A 19313-nucleotide genomic window follows, 5' to 3' on the forward strand; every position below is an offset into this window, starting at 1 on the left:
CAATGATGAAACCTAAATTGGCGCAGGACTCTGTTGCAAAACAGGGTTAAATAATAAAAACATGCAAAAAAAAATAAAAAATCTTGTGAAATCAAACGACTATTATGGGCACAAAAACAGTGTTAAAATATTATATGACATCACCCGCCTTTTCCAACAGCTGCTTATTGATGGTATTTATTTCAATTACAAAGGCTAGTGAGTGGTATTAACTCCTAGATGCCTTCCCAGCGTGTTCCCTCTTCCCACAGTGCCAGGTAATGTGCCCTTATACAAGGTAGATCAGCTGTAATATTGATTCCTGGGTGCCTTCACTGTAAGTCCCAGGGCGGCAGCAGCACTGTGCAAGCTGGCACTGGCTGTCTGGTTGGCAGAAATACCATCTGTCAAATCATCCAATAATGAAGTGTTATGTTATTCGTATGAACAATCAGGCATAATGTATTCCTTCTGAAATAAAAAAAAAAAAATAAGCATGAATTAGACTGCATTTATTTTAGAATATGGCTAATCAGACTATTGGTGGAGAATATCTTATACTGATCTTAAGTCGTGCCCTGGCTTTGGGTAATATAACTGCACGTGCTGAGCCCTCATAAGTTCATTCGCCACAACTTATCATGGCATCTAAGCGCCTATGACAGGCTAGTTGGTTGATGGCAACAGAGGGATGGCATGTGGGACACAAATATGGCCCCTATTTTCCCTGTAATTTCTGATCAGTGTGCCTCAATGATCTGCTGCAGAACCTCTTGGCAAGCACCGTTAAGCCGATATTAATTTCCCAACATGCACTGCAGCAGATGGCCTATGTTAAGGACTAATCCTCTTCCTTGGAGGTCTAGACCATTTGAACTACTGCAGGGGTGGGCAAAGGGGGCCGTAGCTCAATGTCCTCAGATTGCACTATCCCGTCTAAGCATTTCAGGCTCTATAGAAAAGGGAAATTGATCAGGTTTCATCATGAGGCAAAAGGTGCTTTAGAAGAGGAAAAAAATGGTGGTGAAAGAGGGGAGGTCGGGGAACCTGAACTCTGGAGTCAAATACTGTTCTGCTAAATACTTTGATTGTATCTTTAGGTACAATATATTGCATAAATCATCTCAAAACATTTTATTTTGAAGTTTTACATACAGTAGCCTGCAGGCCAAACACATACGGTCATATTCAAAGGTGAACAAGTTTTGATGTCTGTACACTGATCTTAGGGAGATACCTTGGAATATAAGGAGTGTAGATGTATAGTAGAGATCATTCCTTTTTATAATACAACGATACAATGGCAATACTGGAATTACAGTGTGGATTGTGTGGTTTTAATTTAAGCTGCCCCTATATACAGCTCACCCATATTTTGAAAGAACTTTCCTTTCTTGCAAAAATACATTTTAAACTGACTTAGTAATTAATGAGGAGGTTTATAAGCCGTGTATGGCTTCCATACCGGACATTTACTTTTAACTAAAATGTTCTCCAGGTAATGAGGGCATCCAATCCACTTTCTTATAATTAGTCTTCAGTTACACATCAATCACCTTCAACTTGCAGACTGAAAGCTCAAATTGTTCACAGGACAAGTTCTGAGATCAAAATAATGTACCTGAGTAAAATTAAGCATTTGAAAACATACAGGATAAAAGTAGGTTGTGATTGTGTTATTTGTATTCATCTTTTATTCGTAAAAAAAAAAGCACCAACATATTCAGCGGCTATGTACACAACATTGGTCACTATGTACTAACTTAGTTGGACAAGAATGGAGTGAAATTTGCTTTTGCAAGAGCTCACGGTTTCACAGGGAAATTGTACACTTGTATATTACTGCAAAAAATAACTTGAGGCTGAGAAATATATATTTTTATATGTAACACATGTTATAAAAAACAACTGTATCATGTTGTATCTAGTGATGATTTCAAGTAGTTCAATATATTTGTGCCTTTAAAAAAGAGGAAATTGGGGTTTAAAGCCAGTAGACAACAATAGGAGGTATAGAGTGTAACACTAACACAGTGAACAAGTGTGAGGTGACCGAAGCTTGTGAGTTTAGACCACAAATGATACGTGTCAGTGAATTCTTTGAGAGGAAGGCTATGGTGGCAGAGTTTCTGAGCTGTCAAACGCTGATGTCCTACAAGCACCTCCTGTGAGATGAGGGTGATGAATGAGTACACTGGCTTGCCTGTCCTGCCACTGAAATCGTTTTGATTGCTACCCAATCCACCAACACCTCACTATAAAGTATATACCGTCACAAAGAAATGCATCTTTATATCCAAAAGGCGAAAAAAGAAATTAGCATTTATTTTTTGGCTCCCATCGAATTTTAGAATTTTTTTTTTTTTTCATAAAATGTTTAAATTTGCTGATATTTAATGAAGACCATAGTATGTATCTCAGACCACTATACAAAGATTATTGGGACACAAAGATGACTTGATCCAAGGAGCTGATGCCAGGGTTTGATGCAGGGTCTTCAGCATATCTCTTGGTGTCAATCGACACTCTTACCCACCGAGCCATTCCTTCTAAATATCTGAGTTTGCAGTATAGTCTCTTTTTCCGAGCATTGTACTGTGCTGTGACCTGCTGGTACTCAATATAAAATCAGCTCAATAACTTTTTTTTGTTTAATATGTATAATTTTCTTTTTTTTTATTATGTTACGTTCTGTTCTTTGCAGTCATTTTAATGTAAATTATAATTTCGCCACATGCAAACTGTCAATGATATTGTCGCTCCTTACATCTGATGTGGCGATATTTCCGTCACGTAGCGGATATCTCTCCAAACTTATCGTAAAACTGCAAATAGAGGAGAAAAAGAAAGAAAAAGAAGAAAAAAAAAAAAATGAAAAGTAGAATAGTCCTTTGAAATTACAGTAATTAGGCTGCTACTTTTAATGCCAGCTCTGCCTCTGTTTCTCTTTTAATGGCAGCTTTGCATCTGCAATTAGGAATAATTCTGACAGTTTCAATTTCTGAGGGATTGGAGACAGCGAACAAGATGTAGAACAGTGATATTACACACGAAAACCCCTGTCTCTTTAACCTTGTTGGTTTTTCTCTCGCAGAGGTTACCTTTTCCCGATGGTGCAAAATCGACTTGACATAACTGTTCATCAGTTTCTGGGGTTTTCCCTCGAGGTATTTCCATCTGATCAGTCCAGTCAAGCTTCAAGTTGAAATTGGCAGCCCAGAAACTGACAGGGTAGGGACTAGGAGAGAGAAAGACAGCTGAAATGTAAGCAGTAAACTGACAGCATCGGACTGAGCGAGAGACTAGGGGGCACATTTATCATGTATCGGGGAAAGTGAGAAATACTTATCAATCCTTATCGCATGGATAAGGATTGATGTATTTCTCAAATTTATGAAAAATGGATCACAGAAACAGCAGTTCCGAAAAACTGCTGTTTCTGTGTTAAAAAAAAACATACTCACCACTGCCTCTTCGGTCGCGCTGTCTCCCGATCTCCTCCTCTTCGGTGTCCTTGCTCTTCTTCATGCTACTGCGCATGTGCCGGACCGGAGAGCTTGAGGCTGTGACAGGGAGGGATCACAAGGTCACTCCCTGCGCATGCGCTGTCCAGCTCTGCTCTCCGGAGCAGAGCTGGACATAACGAAGAACAGAAGTTTTACCAGCATTTCCTATGATGTACGCCAGCTTCACATTGACACAATAAGTTCCCAAAAAAAACATTTTTTCGGGACTTGTTAGATTGCGGCCAGGAGCAGTCACCATTCTGTTGAATGGTGACTGCTCGCAAAAACGATCAGGAGTGCAAAGCAGCAGATATCCATGATATCTGCTGCGATGCACCTTTAATAAATTTGCGGAGAGCACATCATGGCCTAATTTACACGGTAAGTGCACGATAGTGCACTACCGTGCTTTCTTAAATATACCCCATGGTAACTCTCGGAGTGCAGGCAAAGTATCAAACGAAAGGTTTCACGTCTCACGAGCGCTGATTGGCCTTTAATACGTTGTCGACTTCGGTTACAAGTTTTCGAAAACTGACAGTGAAGGTCTAGACTAGACCTGTAAATTATTTTCTGAATTTATTGTCACCGATATAAGTAAACGTGAAAAAGAAACTTCTGTCTGTCTAACCAGAGAGCTTTTCCTTGGACCGTTCCTTAAAGGTTGTTTTTACTTTCTGTAGAATCGATGCAAACCTTTGGGAAAGGTTGTTAATCTTACTGTAGGGGGGAGGGCAGGGGGGAGCTTGTCTTTTCTCCATAAGAAAAGAAAACAGAAAGCTTGGTAAAGTTAATTAAACCAAAATAAAATAAACACTTCCTTGAATAGTTGCACCGTTTACATTATTGTTTGTTCAATGATATCCTGAAACTCGCAGAGCCGAGGAACTTGCAAAAAAAAAAAATTACTTCTCCAATTTTTTTTTTTTTCGTTTTCTTTAAAGACAGCGACAACGTTTACACTTTCTTGCCATAAACAATGATAAGGAGAGCATAAATAAATATTATAATGTTTACTACTTTAACAAGAGTTTATAAATATTCATCCAAATACCTTATTGTCTACTTCCAATTTTGAAGCACTTTTTTTTTGCAAAGTATTAGTCTGATTAATAAGTCTCTGTTACTTCTCCAGCAGACGTAAGCTTTGCTTTCAAATAGTTTTTTTTTTTTTTAGTCCTGCGTGTGACAGCCATTGGCTGATCTGTTGATACCCATTCGACAGGCCCTGTTGAGTTTAAATGGTGTGACGGCACATTTTTGTTAAGCTTTGAACAAAGGGATGGAGATGCCGTGCTGGCATCATCCTTCTGAATATTGGGCTTGTCACAGTCCTCCCTGATTTAATGCTCTGTTTATGCCTCAATATTAAAAGTTAAGTTCGGAACAATGAGCTTCTTCCATACTCCACGCAAAAAACTTTAGTCTTAAGATAGAGACACAGGCATTGAAATATCGCTCTGATTTCCATATAACAAACAATAAAACAATAACTTTGGAAACATAGATTGCAACTTGCCTTCGAGCTGTTATCCATTTTAAAATGGGGGGATTTCAGTTTTGGGTTTTTTTTTTTTCTGAAAAAGTCTTATTAGTCGAAAAGATTTATTTTTCTTTGATCATGTGTTGGAAGTGATTATTTCTACAGTGGATTTGCTTATAAGCTTCCACAAAAAGGTTAGCTGTATTTGCAGGCGTTGAAAATCGCTTAGACTTTTAAACTGACAAGAATAATTCAAATTGCATTCTATCATAGAGAGATGATTTACAAATAAATGCAAATGGATAGGGATGCATGTATATGGTGTTAGGGGATTGTTGTTAATGTTAGCAGAAAGACACGGGGGAAAAAATTATTTTACCTCTAAATGGGAATACATCACACTCAGATTGTGTTGTGTTTGTGTGTTGTCTCCTGATCCCATAAAACTTTTTTTCAATTTTATTATTTTTTGTGTCTAGATATGATACTATAGCAATATACGAACCTTACTTGCTGGTAACACAGTTGAGATTTGACCAGTAGACAACATTCGGGGGTTTGTCCCTTTATTAGCTCCAGTGGGTGTATTTTCTAAACTGCAGAAAAAGTTGAGATGTTGCCTATAGCAACCAATCAGATTCTAACTGTCATTGTTTGTAGAATGTACAAAAGAAATGATAACTAGAATCTGATTGCTAGCTATAGACTTTTTCAAACTCTCAGTTTAGTAAATATACCCCCAGATATTCGTCATATCCCCTGTCAATCCTGTAACCAACGTAGCTTTGGCGCCGGTTTCGACGCCCACTCTAGCAGTCGGTGACTTTAGCAAAGTTGCCGACAAATGCAAAAGTGTTGGTTTGCTGTTTGCTTCGTCCATTGCATCTGGCTCGCTACGCCAAAAAATGTTCATTTTGTTGTGTAGCACCCAAGTAAGAATAATTGAATATCATAAAATGAACCTATATGGTAGTGGGAGTTAACGTTATCAAAATGAGCTTTTTTCTGTCTCTTTACTGTTTCCAAAACCATCTCTTTTGACACTGTTATAATTATTTGTGGTTTGTTAGTTCTTTTTCTCCCATCAAAGAAGTGAAAATGTTGGACCCCTTTCACTGTATTAACCTACAGACCCCATTAGCAGAGGAGGGTTATACAGACAGATGTTCAGCGTTGTCTCCGCATCTTCTAGAGTTAACATAAAACAGCATGTCCTCCCTCTTTTCAGACTTTTTATATATTTCGCTTAAGTTCCATTCTATATGTGATCAAACAGTAATGATGTAGTTAATGGTTGCAAGCAATGTTTATAATATATTATGAATGTCTGATTTAAATAGTGTGAGCTGGGCTTTGGAAAAAGAAAACAGAATCAAGACCGATTCATTGCTCATTATTTGAGATCTAGCACTATGTATTCATAATAGAAATGTGTATTTTTTTTAAAACGACATGATCTGTAAATTGTTCGATATGTGTTCTGCGTGGCAAGTGAATTAAACAATTTTATAGTAGTGTAATATATCTAAAGACCTTATGCCCTCTTTGCAAACTTTGCGGGAGACTCCCGGAAAACAATACACCAGGGTTTTTACCTGTTCAAAATCACCTGCCTCCCCGGGATCTGGATTCTCATTAATGTTCTTGTCGTAAAAAAAACAAATAAACTAGTACGTAGTTCGGTGTGTTTGAATAATGTTCTTTCGGCTGTTTGAATCATTCCTTGTTTTTCTCCCTTGCTTAAAAAAGGAGGACTTATATTACACATTGACAGAGATGAGCAAGATCCGCCCCTTCTACCAGAACGACACCCAAATATTTATAGGAGGAAAGAATCGCGAAATAGTAGGTCCTTTTCCTAGTGTACTGTTGTTTCAGTTTTTCCTGTGCACAATCGCCCTCTGTTATGACATGTCTTTTTAAATGTTTGCCGTGGTTATCATAACTGTTATAAATCTTTTTGTAATTAGAGTTATGAGATTGACATCCCCGAGGAAACATTAATTGTTGGATCATGTCAGTATCTGTCTCCCAATCTATAAATACACCAACTGCGTTTTTGTTTTTTTTCCTTCTCTCCACGTCTCTGTAAGCAAGGGATCTGTATTTTCATTCTTGAGTAAGATAACTAGTTAAGCTTGGTCGTATTGATGATCAACCTCAGTGGAACTTTCCTGCAAGCTGTGAGATCATTACGTGCCATAACTCATGAATGGGGCAGGCCGGTAGAACAGCATACAAGTGTATTGGCCCCATATGTTAGTAATAATTCCCGCAGTTCAGAGAGTTCTCTACAGCGTTTTAGGTCATACTTCATATATCGTTTCTCAATTTTGCAAAGAAATGAAAGCAGTAGAAACGTATATATATTCTTTCGTCATTAAAAAAAAATGCAATCATTTTTTGATAGCCAGTAGCAGCCTGTCGACCGTTAGCAAATATAGTTATCTTAAAAGACGTCAATTTAGATAGTAACTTTAATTCCGGGAAGAAGGCCTCATCCTTCATTTATAGAATGTAATTCATTTCAAGATTCATAGGCTGCAAGTTAACAAAATCAATCAATTTGCAAACAGATAATGTCACTTATCCGCAAACTGTTTTTTTTTTTGTTAACAAAAACAATTATAAAATTACAATGATAAAAAAAAACAAAAAAAAGCGCAGTTAGTGTATTTGTGTGCTGTTCGACAATCAACATGCGGGGGAAACAAAACTATTCCATGCGAAAAAAAAAAGAAAAAAAAATCATCATTCATCTACATTATAATTGCTTCTTTTCCACATCTACGGGGCGGTTAATTAAAATTGTGATTAAATGTGGTCTCGCTGCCTAAGATGTCTTGCCCAAAACAGGTGGTACAGAATTTAAAAGTAAAAAAAATGTAATTAGCATTGGAAATTGAGAAATTGCCTGTAAGAATCAGTGTTAATTTCAGTCAGTGATGAGGTAATTTATAAATATATTCAGCAGAGAATGAGGGGGGAAAAATGCACAACTGCCACCTTCCACTCCTTGCCATTCTCAGCATGCAGGTGAAGATGTTTGCAAAATATTGAGGTAATTTGAAAATAATCCCAGACATTCTGGAATGTTGGATTTGGCCTAACTCTAGAACACAGAGTACCTGTGTTGTTATACCTGAGGGCACCATGGGACATAGTACATTACAGACCCGTTGTAATAAATAGAATATTTACTTGCAAACTATTGACTGCATCTTTACTAGACTGCATTGATATTATCCTTTATAAAGTACCAATGTAATATGCAGTGTTGTACAATCTGAATTGTATTCAGGCACAAGCTAAACTACAGATTATGGGGGGGGGGGGGGCACACAGACACATTCTTGGCAATTTAGTCAAAGGCCAGTTAACCTACTAGCATATTTTTGGAACTTGGGAGAAAACCTGAGCACTCGGAGGAAATCCCACATGAAACCAGAGAGAACATACAGGCTCCGCCCAGATTGCATCCTGGGCCAGAGTCACGCCCACTGCTCAGGTTTGGGCCGCCTACATGCGAATGTCAATTATATAATATGTAGCTGTCAGAAAGTCTGATACTGGCTTGTGTTGGAAGCAGATAAGCCAATATAATTTAATACAGAGGATGAGACATCTTTTAGCATTGGAAACAACACAAATGGGACGTTTGTAACTTTATTTAATATCCGTTGAAAAGTCAGCCGTTTGTAGATTTGGTGCAGATACTGACATTCACACAATGGTAAAAAAGCGATACTGAGATATATATATATATATATGTGTGTATCTACTGTATATATATATGCACATATATCGATATATATATATATATATATATATATATAATGCATATTCATTTTTACATCTACCATATCATCTTGGATATATTTTCATTAATTGTATTCTATGACCTCTTCCTGACCGTGAATATTGTCTACGTATTGATTTTCTGTCCGTGTGTGTTTATGTATTAGCAGAGATACATTCTGTTTTACATGCATTCATTTGGTACTAATTATAGGTGATGGATGCGTATAATGTTTTACCCTCCCCATCGTCAATGTGGAAAATGTTTGTGTGACATCACTTTATGACATCACTGTATGACATAATTGATTGGATCGTCGTGCCATTATTATGTGCCTTATAGTTTGGAAGGCTTTTATTTTCTTCCAGTAAATTAAAATTAGTGGTCTAGGGTAGAAGGCAAGCAGAGCGGTTTCGTTTTTTTTCCAGTAGCTAAGCCAATCATTTGCCAGTACAAGACGTCTTCACATTGGTGGGTTTGGTCTTGTGACATATTCATACCTTGCTTGACATTATAGTCATGTGACATGACCATCTGACACACCTCTACTTAATTTTACACAGGTGACTCCCACTTTTTTTTAATACCCCCAGCGATATATACCACTAGCGCCAAATGAACTGATGGACTGAATTTTGGCTCCGCCTACAAAATGTCTGCTTCCATGGTGTAAAGGTGATGGGGCCCACTTGAATAAATTGTTGAAGAACTGAACATTATGACTCCCATGTTACTGGGAGGTGCCCCGTACCACTATACAACACTGACGTGATGTGTTTCATTGGTTTCCAGAAAGCAAGGTTAAACACATTGGACCTCATTTAGAGTCGGACGCAAAGTCTGTGTAAGAAGTGCAGGAGTGGGAGTGTGCCGCAGCTTGGTAGGGTATTTCCAGTGGCAAGCAACCACAGTTGTGTCCCACTCTTAATACCCTATGGAGCTGCGAGCAGTTCCTGCAGCTCGCTAACGCTTGCGCCACCTAATTCCTGCCGCACAGCTTTCGCCCTGTTTTGACGTGTGTTGCGTCTGCGCCTCACTGCAACTAGGATGTATTTACATGGTCACGCCTTCACAATTCCACGTTCCTCCCATTCTCTCGTAGTGAGTCGCAAGCTGTCGCAAGTGTTAATTGCGTCCAAGATGCAGGCGGATTTGGTGCTTTCCGCACATGCGTGGTAGTGTTTTTTTTGTTGGATGCGCCTAAAACAGACTTTGCGTCCGACTCTAAATGAGGTCCATTATATATTACCCAATCATACTAACATTGCTGTCCCTTCCACTGTGCAATATTGAGTCTTTATAAGTCTTTATAAGTCGCAGCATTAGGCAACACACAAAGACTTCCTTCTAAATTCTCTTGTGACCGAAAGAAACTGGGCCCTTTATGATTCCTCAGGAAGCTTGGAACCTTTCTTCTGGCTGAGCATTCGTGGTCTATTAATGGCTGAGATGTCTCATTAGGGGTAAGAAAGCTGCCTAGCACTGGCGAACACCAGGTTAAAATATGCGAGATCGTGGTTAGGGACTAATGTACAGGTACTTATAGAAAGTAGCGAAATAATTCTTGGAATGGGAGGGGGGGGGGGGGGGGGAACGGCCTTGAAGATAAATAGACAATTCCCTCGAGAAGCCATAACATTGCAGTTATTTATTTATCTTGCACACCGCGGTTACATGAAGGAAGAGAAATACTATCTATGATTTGGAGAATGACCCAGGAGACAGCTTTCCAGTTTGAAAACAATTCCTAATATCTGGGAAATGCTGTGTTTGTTTATGCGTACATAATGCTGGTTTGTCCGCCAGGGAGCTGAGGCAAATGGGAAAAGTATGCAATGGATTTCACAGGTAACAGGATTACGTGAGCACATAATTGATCCATTTGGAGAGAGAGAGAGAGAGAGAGAGGGAGAGAAAAAAAAAAAATGACACCGCTCTGAAGATGTCTAGGCTTTTGCAGATAGAGTTTATGAATCAGGCATCTGTAAATTCAAAAGAATCAATATGTCAATTTTATTAAAGTGAAAGGCCAGCTGGACATTTAAAGAACATTTTTTTTGTTTGTAAATTACAGCTGTACTTACAGCTGTACTGCATAGCTCATTACAAAGGCTCAGATTTGTGTTAAAATGTGCCGTCTTTGTTCCTCGCTGAACGTTGCTTGTACATCTGCGGAACCGAAAGCAAAGGGCAGAATTTGCAGAAAAGAGAAAATATCCTAGAACTCAACGGCATTAATGTGTGATGGAGATTGTGATCTACCGGCGCAGTGTGATTATATATTCTTTTCATTAGGACATAATTGGGCCTGTATTAGACTCCAAAGCAGAGGTACGATTCTGTGTCAGTGCTCGCCCTACTTTAGGCGATTTCATTAATTCCCCTTTCTTTTAGAAATTCGTTTATCTCTTTCTGTTGATACTTCCGTTTGGCATCTTCAAATGAAATAAAAATGCGATTTTGTCGTCAGTAGCTACCGACGTACGTTTTTTTTTGTGTTTTTTTTTCTTTACTTCAAGGAATCATATCAATGACCAAGAAGAACTCACATCTTAACGCTCTCTCTGTATGTGTATTTCAAACTATAATCTTTGATGCCGGACCTTTAATGTCCAACGGAAAGTAGTTGATCTCGTGGGCGTGCAGGAAGCCATGATGTGTCCTGATATGTTTATCAAGCTTGTTAAAAACTGATACAAGTCAAAGCAGATGATTTCTCTGAGAGTCCAATTTTCATCCCCACCATTTAATACATAAACTAGATAGATAGATAGATATGAGATAGATAGATAGATAGATAGTTATGAGATAGATAGATATATAGATAGATAGATAGTTATGAGATAGATAGATAGATAGTTATGAGATAGATAGATAGATAGATAGATAGATAGATAGATAGATAGATAAAAATATATGAGATAGATAGATAGTTATGAGATAGATAGATAGATAGATAGATAGACAGACAGGTAGATAGAGAGAGATAGAAAACTATGAGATAGATAGATAGATAGATAGATAGATAGATAGATAGATAGATAGATTATAGATAGATAGATAGATAGAGATAGATATAGATAGATAGATAGAATGATATGAGATAGATAGATAGATAGATAGATTATAGATAGATAGATAGAGATAGATATAGATAGAATGATATGAGATAGATAGATAGAATGATATGAGATAGATAGATACATAGATAGATAGAGATAGATATAGATAGATAGAAAACTATGAGATAGATAGATAGATAGATAGATTATAGATAGATAGATAAAGATAGATATAGATAGATAGATAGAATGATATGAGATAGATAGATAGATAGATAGATAGAATCAGTGCTTTTTTTTGTCATAGAACTCACCGGAACTGAGTTCCGGCACCTTTTTTCAATGGATTTTCCAAGTTTTAAAAGTAACTTTTGAACATTTGATATTTGGTCCACATGGATTTTAATCGCTCTGTCGAGTGCAGCAGGTCAACGGCAAAATCACTAAACCGGTGCATGCAGGCTGCTTGTGCGTCGAGATCTGATGTATGCATGCTTTGTCCGCGCTGGTTGTAATGGCGCTGCTCAGCTTGTGATTGGCCGTGTGGTCACGCGCTGAGTGTTTACTGCCGGCCGCGACCGTTATGTTTCGTTACACAACTGACGTGTGTGGGTGTGTGTACAGTGATTGACTACGTGATGTGAGTTCCGGCACCTTTTTTCTTACAAAAAAAGCACTGGATAGATAAAGAGATAGATAGATAGATAGATAGATAGATAGATAGATAGATAGATAGATAGACATGAACATAGGATTGGGAGTCTTTGTATATCTACAGTCACTGTTACAACTGTCGTAAAATGAGATACCAAACGCAAGAAAAACATATAGTAGTCGTTGGCCTTTTGTCCCCCAAAGAAATTTTTTGTTCCTACCACCCTGCCTTATACCCTGGGTTGATAACATACATTCAGAGATGTGTGCATTAATCAATACATGAACACTCAGTGTAGACTGAATGTAGCAATAGAGGAAGCTCTGATTTCTGCTGAAAGTAAGATGCAGTGTCTGGCATAAGTTGTGGGATCTCGGGATTGTTGCGTGGAAGAGAACCCCCTGATTTAGATGCCTATAGACAGTCTCCAGTGGTTAGCAGAAGGGGATTGAAAATACAGATTGTAAATACCACAGGAATGAGAAATTTTGTTCCACGTCCGTCAAGTGTGCTGGGTATTCTCGGCAACAAACATGACGAGCGTTCAGAGGTTCAAAGTCCTTCTTAGACAATGTGATCAGGGTCATGTTCAAGAGTTGACGCTGCCTTGGGAGATTGTCAGCTAACGCACCCGAAATCAGTACCGTCCGTCCAGGACCATCTATCCAGAGTTCCTCTGCAATTTGTGCAGAAAAAAATGTAGGGGTCGTTGGCAAAATCTTAACAAAGAAAATAATAAAGTCAAAAGTAAAAAGTAAATACATAAACTTAAAACCTGACCTGTGGTCCTGTATGTGGTGCCACACTGCAAGATCTACAATACCCGAAGAGTGAACAAGCACTTTTCCTATTCCATAAATGAATGGGAATAGGATATAACAGCTAACGCCATCTGTCTGTGTCAAGCTTTGAATTTTGGAGCTTGATAAATAGTGCAAGATCGGAATCACCATAGACATCAATGGGGAATGGATTTGAGGTTGAAGAGGCTGCACGGTGGCTCAGTGGTTAGCACTTCTGCCTCACAGCACTGGGGTCATGAGTTCAATTCCTGACCATGGCCTTATCTGTGAGGAGTTTGTATGTTCTCCCCGTGTTTGTGTGGGTTTCCTCCGGGTGCTCCGGTTTCCTCCCACACTCCAAAAACATACTGGTAGGTTAATTGGCTGCTATCAAAATTGACCCTAGTCTCTCTCTCTCTCTCTCTCTGTCTGTGTGTGTGTGTGTGTGTGTGTGTGTGTATGTTAGGGAATTTAGACTGTAAGCTTCAATGGGGCAGGGACTGATGTGAGTTCTCCGTACAGCGCTGCGGAATCAGTGGCGCAATATAAATAAATGGTGATGATGTGATCATGCGATTCTAAAAGTGCATTAATCCCCATAAAACTGCAGTTTTCAGGGAATTTAAACCTCTTCGGAGGGTCAGAATTAGACTCCTAAGCACTAGGTCGAAGTAATGACCACTTATTGTTATAGTAACATGCTTGGGTGCATTATTACAATATATGAACTATCTTCCCTTTATGTAGTTCTTGTTGTCATCAGCCGTCGTGCTAGGCAGGTGTTCCTGCGTAACTGAATGTGCCCAGTTTCTGCCATGCTCGCTCCTGCAAAAGAGCAGCACGGTTAAGAATCCTGTTCATGTTTGAATGGAAACGGATGGGCGCTTCAGCAGAACATAATTACACCATCTTAACATCCCCAGTTCGCTGCTGCAGACCTGAAGTTGAAGAATAGCAGAAATTAATAATATATAATAGCATCATTCCCGTAATTTATAAATGAAATAAAGTAGAGAGCCGATTCTGCTGATATGCGTTTTTGTACCTAATTCTGAAAAGATAAAGTGTAGATTATAATTTTTTTGCACAGGGTACAACCGAGCTGACGGCATCGAGATTCTCTTAATAGAACGGTTTATTATGAAGTTTTTGCTGAGAGTAACGAGAGGAAAACGCCCCAGAAGAAATCTGCAATTTACATTATAGATGATTGTAAAGACAGTGCATAGTAATAAAACTATACAGCGTAATGATCGATTAGCAGTCTGCAGTTAAGTCTCGTAAAACGTTTTATTTTACGTACATTAGATAATGCCAGCTCCGATACACGTGCTGTGTCTATAGGAGGCAGAGGGAGCTGTATAGGATTTCTGTTGTAAATTTATAGTGACAGGACTAATATTTGGTCGTTGTTCATGCTAGTTTGGTGTGTGTAGTGTGTGTGTAGTCTGTTATGTGAGTCTAGTAATGGTATCAGAAGGGAATCTATGTACCAAGTCATGACTAGAGAGCTAACAAAACAAAGACAAGGGGCTAGATTTACTAAACGGCGGGTTTGAAAAAGTGGAGATGTTGCCTATAGCAACCAATCAGATTCTAGCTGTCATTTTGTAGAATGTACTAAATAAATGAAAGCTAGAATCTGGTTGGTTGCTATAGGCAACATCTCCACTTTTTCAAACCCACCGTTTAGTAAATCTAGCCCAAGACCTTTTCTCCAAATGGTGCTTTTGTTTGATTAGATGAACCTAAGGGGCGTATGTTAAGTTGGATGCAATTTTCGTCTAAAATGCAAGTGTAAATTGCATCTGAAAAAAATGACACCTTCTACGTAGTGTGATGAACATCTCAGCTAATCATCATCATTATCAACTCATGTCTTAAACCAGGGGTAGAGCACCCAAAACAGATATGTTTCCTGACAGGTGTATCTGCATCTACATCCAGGTCAAGGTCTACAATTGTTGCATTGACTTGAACGTTCCATCATTACACTTGGCCTGTCCTATCCTCTGACTTCCCGCGATCTGCCTCTATAAGTGTAAGGAGTGGTAGACGCAAGATGCAAGCGTAAGTCTGTTTTGTGGGTGTGTGCATTAGTGGAATTAGCATTTTATGCAAATGGACCTGCTTCCAACTCTACATGGAACCCTAACTCTTCCACCGGTTGCATAGTGTTTTGCCGTAGACCTCTGACATTCGTAGCAGGTTCTTCCATTTTCCTGTCCTTTAGGAATGTGTCTCTGTACTTTGGTATCTGTCTTTACATGCAATCAGACCAGTGCTTGCCTGTGATTGGGTAAATGTATCCGCGCAAACATGTATTTCATGCGAAGACACTCAGTCAAAGAAATGTCTCGTACACTATTTAAATCTCAGAACATTTCTCATTACCTTTTCAGCTCACTTGCCTCAAATTGACTGATTTTAATATGCTTAAAACGGCTCCAGTCTTTTTGAGTGCCCCATTAAAACCAACAGGGTGGCGGTGAAATACTACGATCTAAATCGGAACGTACATTAATAAAGTTGTGATATATGTAAACTGCGCTGGACACTGATTGGCTGCTAGCAAGTAGCGATTTCTACGCTGTGTATAAGTATTCCGGCTCCCGTCTAACAGGAGATATTTCAATATGCAGAAAATGTAGGGGGGGGGGATCAAATTTAACCCATGCAGCATACTTCTGCACAATGTGATGTACATGTCAACTTAACAAAAACGAAAGGGGTGACAACAGAATTCTCCTTTCCCCTGCAGAAGTGCAACCATTTCTCATTATCCCAGTTGAGATGCCATAGGGCCCGCTACAGACAGAGACTTGTTGCAGATCCATCTGTTAAACAGGAGAAAGAGCCGTAGTGAGTTTCCTGACGGTAGCTTGTATTATCCCCTAGAAATTCATCACTTGATAAATGACAGCTTTTTGTCATTTTTGCTTTCCAGCGGTCTCCTGAGAACATGTGAACTTGTTTCTAACAACAAAATGTTTAAGAACAAAAATGTGTATTTTGTTCTCAACAGTTATTTAGATTACTTAAGTTGGCTGTGCCGTCATTAAGCATGCTGTATTGGTTTGAAAAATAGGCAAAGTGTTCAGGGCAGCACGGTGGCTCAGTGGTTAGCACTTCTGCCTCACAGCACTGGGATCATGGGTTCAATTCCTGACCATGGCCTTATCTGTGTGGAGTTTGTATGTTCTCCCAGTGTTTGCGTGGGTTTCCTCCGGGTGCTCCGGTTTCCTCCCACACTCCAAAAACATACTAGTAGGTTAATTGTCTGCTATCAAAATTGACCCTAGTCTCTCTCTCTGTCTGTCTGTGTATGTTAGGGAATTTAGACTGTAAGCTCCAATGGGGCAGGGACTGATGTGAGTGAGCTCCAATGGGGCAGGGACTGATGTGAGTGAGTTCTCTGTACAGCGCTGTGGAATCAGTGGCGCTATATAAATAAATGGTGATGATGATGAGGCTTGGTTCGGAGGCAGTGCAAATTTCGGGACTGCCCATCCGAAACATCACTGTACATGTTGTACAGTTTTTGACAAAAGCTCTGCAATCCACAATGATATATTAGAAGTCCCTAGAAATCAACTTTTGGGCCAAGGGTACAAGTAAAAAAAGTGCAATTTTGCACGTCACCCATCCTTAGTGGATGACCACCGCTAAGTGCCGATTTGTTGTACCTATGTGTTTGTTGACTTCTGATCAATGACTTACGTATACTTGTACTGAAAACCACAATGTTATTTTTAATCCACTGCAATTTTAAGAACGAAGATGAGTAAAGAAACATCAATGTAGAGTGAATGAAATTATTCAAATCTCGCTGACCTGAATGATTGTTCACTTCGCACTCAGAAAGTATTTCACCTTCTGTTTAATGCACTTGACACTGCTCCGTTCTCCTGATAAAACTAATTCATTAATTGAATGGTTATTGATTTCACATGAAAAAAAGTCCATATTATTTAATAACACAAATCTAAATGCTGGCAGCCGAGAGCTGTTATTATCAGATGATTTTATTTTATTACCGAGCAGTTTGGCAGGATTATTACACCACTGCCTCGTCCTCCCACTATCAGTCAAGATTATAACATTAGTACCCGATTCTTGCTCTTTAAAGCAAGGGCAGCATACTGTCACCTCTTTATTCCTGCACTGGGACAGGATTATATACACCTTATTCTTGTGTTTATAACGCTACAACTTCATTCATGCACATTCAGATAGAATTCTAGCACGAACGCAGCATTCTTTACGGCACTTGGGACAGATTTTGGGGCCTATTCAATAATGATCGGGTTTTTGCCCCGTTAATTATCAATATTATCAATATATAATTATCAATATATAATATATATTATATATTGACGTTTCGGGGCAATGTACTAAACAAGTAATGTCGCATCCAATAGGAGACTGTCCCAACGATTGCTTTTTTTAAAGATGGAGTCATGTATGCGCAATTGCCATTTGCGGTAAAAAGCGAGGACTGAATGGTTAACGCTATCTTCAGATGTCGTCAGCCATCGGGGTCAAGCTCCGAAGAGCTAAGCTTTTTGGAACTTGGTAAAATTGGGGTAATTTGCCTAATGCAGGAGATATCCCCTGTGTTAGGCTCTTCTTAAATGCACATTTTACGTAAAAATTCCATGTGGAAAAAGCAGTTTCCAAATGGTTTAGAGCTTCATCAATAGGCCCCTATAACTATTTAATTTTTGCCCATCCAAGCCAAGTTATACCACTACGACCTAATTTTTCCATAGCCAGGCCGGATTATGATACTTCCACACCCAACGAAGATTATTTATTAATTTGTTACAAATGTAACCCAGAAACCTATTAAACAATGGCTTTATTATTTAGCTTGCAATATATTGATGAAAGCGAACTGATGACCGATCGCGATGAGTTACTACAAATATGCACTTTGTTAGTAAATATCTTCCTTTGCTCCGAAATCACGTTGAAGTCAACCCGGCAACCAGTCTTGCCGGATTCTACCAAACCCATCCCCACTTATTGCTCATAATCCTCTGCGCAGTTTTGAAATGGTTTTTATGTAATACGGAACCTCACAGAGGTAGCAGGAAACTCTTCACTCAAGATTAACTACCCCTTTTAAATATAATTACATATTTCAAAAGGCAAAGTACTTTCATTTGATAAACTAAAGCGGCTCAGCGATATATTTTTCCTTACAGATTATTTAACTGTCTTTTACGGGATAATACGTCCTAATACCTGATTCCTTTGCATGGTATAAAGACTTATTGCTTCCTCCGTGTATGGTACTTGTGTGTTTCCTTGCAAGATTACTTTCAAAGAAAATAATTGTTTACACCTGAGAACCATCAAAGGGGTAATTAGAAAAGAGCACAACATTTTTTTTTATTTGTTGGCGCAACTAGAAAATGAGGCTCTTCTGCAAATAAAAGGCAAGGTTTAAAAGTTTGGAGATATATAGCAATTGTTCTACCGCTGTATAATACACGAGGGGTCATTATCAGACACGGATTTGTGGAAGGGTAGCATAGCGTAGAAAAGGGTGGTCAAAACGTCTTTATATAGATAAATAGACAGATATCACGAGCTGTACACTTTTTAGTGAAGGCAATTAAATAAGAATATTTTAGATTTTTATTTCATTATTATGGTATAGCTGCAAGGTGGTGGTGTCTTTTAAATAGTTGTCAGATTATAGCAAAGAATTTTTTTTTTGGTATGTGTTGTTTTTTGTTTTTTGTTTTTTTGTTTTTTGTTTTTTGTTCTGTGTTTTTTGTTTTTTTGTGCAGCCATACATTGTCTGGCATACAGGATAGACTTCTGTGTATCCTGAGGTCACCGCGAGCGACTGGCAGAACAATCTGCTGAATCAAGAGGGTGGTTGTGAATGGTGCCAGTCAGTCGCAATTAGAGCCAGAACGGGGAAGCCCCCTAACCGGAGCATCATTTTTGAGCCGGGCTTCAAACCAATCATCTCACCTGAAACTAATTGTCACAACAGATATCTTATGCAAATGAGCCCCGGGGTTAGCGTG

The 19313-nt window shown here is 38.8% G+C and overlaps 1 protein-coding gene and 1 long non-coding RNA gene across 3 annotated transcripts in view; one reads left to right on the forward strand and one right to left on the reverse strand.

The window, feature by feature from the left end:
• The window catches only part of ZEB2 (zinc finger E-box binding homeobox 2), a 106198-nt gene that overhangs the window by 10752 nt on the left and 76133 nt on the right, over window positions 1-19313 (forward strand). Inside the window, exon 3 of one of the 2 annotated variants that reach the window (XM_075180931.1) lies at window positions 6718-6813. The exons of the other annotated variant lie outside the window; for it this stretch is intronic. Coding sequence (XP_075037032.1) covers window positions 6718-6813 — 96 coding nt within the window. The remainder of the gene's footprint in view (window positions 1-6717; window positions 6814-19313) is intronic. 2 annotated transcript variants of the gene reach the window in all.
• On the reverse strand, window positions 500-3558 carry LOC142098241 (uncharacterized). The gene is made up of 3 exons (XR_012678314.1): window positions 3444-3558; window positions 3081-3217; window positions 500-2804 (listed from the first exon to the last, which is right to left on the reverse strand). It is a non-coding gene; the product is annotated as an uncharacterized LOC142098241 (long non-coding RNA).

The sequence above is a fragment of the Mixophyes fleayi genome, chromosome 7, assembly GCF_038048845.1.
Source record: "Mixophyes fleayi isolate aMixFle1 chromosome 7, aMixFle1.hap1, whole genome shotgun sequence".
Taxonomy (NCBI): Eukaryota; Metazoa; Chordata; class Amphibia; order Anura; family Limnodynastidae; genus Mixophyes; species Mixophyes fleayi.